Source organism: Astyanax mexicanus, chromosome 4 (assembly GCF_023375975.1).
Source record: "Astyanax mexicanus isolate ESR-SI-001 chromosome 4, AstMex3_surface, whole genome shotgun sequence".
Lineage (NCBI taxonomy): Eukaryota > Metazoa > Chordata > Actinopteri > Characiformes > Acestrorhamphidae > Astyanax > Astyanax mexicanus.
In genome coordinates, this window is record NC_064411.1 from 32,556,031 (window position 1) to 32,557,886 (window position 1,856).

General features: G+C 36.6%; 1 protein-coding gene across 1 annotated transcript; it reads left to right on the forward strand.

The window, feature by feature from the left end:
* Positions 1–349: 349 nt before the first annotated feature.
* On the forward strand, positions 350–1,856 carry LOC125801644 (macrophage mannose receptor 1-like). The gene is made up of 2 exons (XM_049478429.1): positions 350–386; positions 1,338–1,856. Exons 1-2 carry the CDS (start codon positions 371–373, stop codon positions 1,700–1,702), a joined length of 381 nt encoding a protein of 126 aa, XP_049334386.1. The 5' UTR covers positions 350–370; the 3' UTR covers positions 1,703–1,856.

A 1,856-nucleotide genomic window follows, 5' to 3' on the forward strand; every position in this document is an offset into this window, starting at 1 on the left:
TGTGGATGCTGTTATGTGCTACAGAGCTAAAGAAAGTTGTAACAGAACTTTCCATCTCCTTGTGAAGAATATGAATCAGTCTGAAGCTCGAGCAGCTTGTAGAGAGAACTACACTGATCTGGCCACTGTGCACAATGATATAGAGAATGCTGAACTGATTAATCAGATCAACACATCTGATAAGCTGTCTGAAAACAGTAAAGTCTGGATTGGTCTTCAGCGCAGTAATTACAGTTTTAAATGGTCTAATGGTGATAATGATAATAAACTCAAGAATCTGTTTGGAAGCTGTTGGAAAATGCCCTGCTGTGCTGCTATGACGGCTGATGCATCATGGGATAATATAACGTGCACTGAGACAAGAAACTTCATGTGTTACAAACAAGGTAAATATTATTTATTTAACTCGTCTGAGCTGAGGCAAGAAACTTCCTGTGTTATAAACAGGGTAAATGCTTACTTACTTATTAACTTATCATATTCACTCACGTTTTTCATAGTATTTTTGAATGAAAAACAAGTTACCAATATTTAAATTAGCCCTGTGCAAATTGGCTGTCCTGTATTTAAAATATAGTCCTTACTCAAACACTATGCATGATTTGTTTGAAGGTAAAAATAAATTGTCATAGGCTGTATAGGTAAATTCACAGTCATGAAAATGTTAGGAAACCTCTTATTTTTTATTTAACCTAAATGTATAAGAAGGAAGCCTGTTTCACCAGTCACCAAAAGAGGTTCCTGTTCAGCAAACTGGCAAAGCTAGTAGGTCTGGGACATAAAAGTCCAAACCCCAGAATCCTCAGCCGAAATCTATGCTGACCAGGCTTAACTGTGTGACACATTATAATAAATATCTCAGTCAAACATCACTACTCTGTTGTACCTTTGGAGAGGTGGGGCCAGTAACAGTGGGCAACAAGAGAAAAGAGAAAAGAAAGCCAAAAACAGGATCTCAGAAAAAAGTAGATCTCAAGATAAAGCTCACAAAAGAACACAGAGGTCATAAGAGAAAGCCATACAAAAGAAAATATCTTAAAAGAAGACAAAAAAGACTGCTTAAAGCAAGTAAATAAGTAAAGTGGCACATAAATAAATAAACAATACTGCACTATATAAATAAGTAAGTAATGGATTAATAAAAAAGAGAAAAAAATCCTTTTTCCCACCACACTGTGACAGAATGTGCATGCTAGCTTTATATGAGACGAGAGTGCCACATAAAACAAGACATAAATAAAATATTTATAATAACAAAAATCTTCTTTTTTTAAAAAGATGTAAATAGTGAGTTTCTGAACAAAGAGTTTAATGTGTTCACTTTGTCCTCTTCACAGTTAACCTCACCTCAGTCAGCTATCATCTGATTACTGATCAGTCTAAGACCTGGTATAAGGCTCAGAATTTCTGCAGGAGCATCTACACTGATCTGGTCAGCATCAAAGATCAGGTCCAGAATGTAGAAGTGATGAAAGCAGGGATGAACAGCAGCACACCCTTCTGGATTGGTCTGCTGCATGATGACTGGGAGTGGGCTGATGGAGGAAGATCTGCTTACAGAAACTGGGAGGATGGACAACCTCGACCATCATCATCATCATCATCATCATCATCATCATCAAACTGTACACAGCTGAATGTGAATGGGAAATGGCAAACAGTGCCATGCAGTAATGTTGTGGAGGCCATTATGTGCTACTAGGGCTGGTTTTAGTTTGCTATTTTAGGGTGGCTGGTAAGAAAAATAGGTGGGTAATGTGGTTGGTAAAGAGCTTTAATATAAGTATGTGATCTAAATATAAAAATGTAGAAAATCGTTAATACAATATCATAAACAAATATAACCGGCAGTGAAA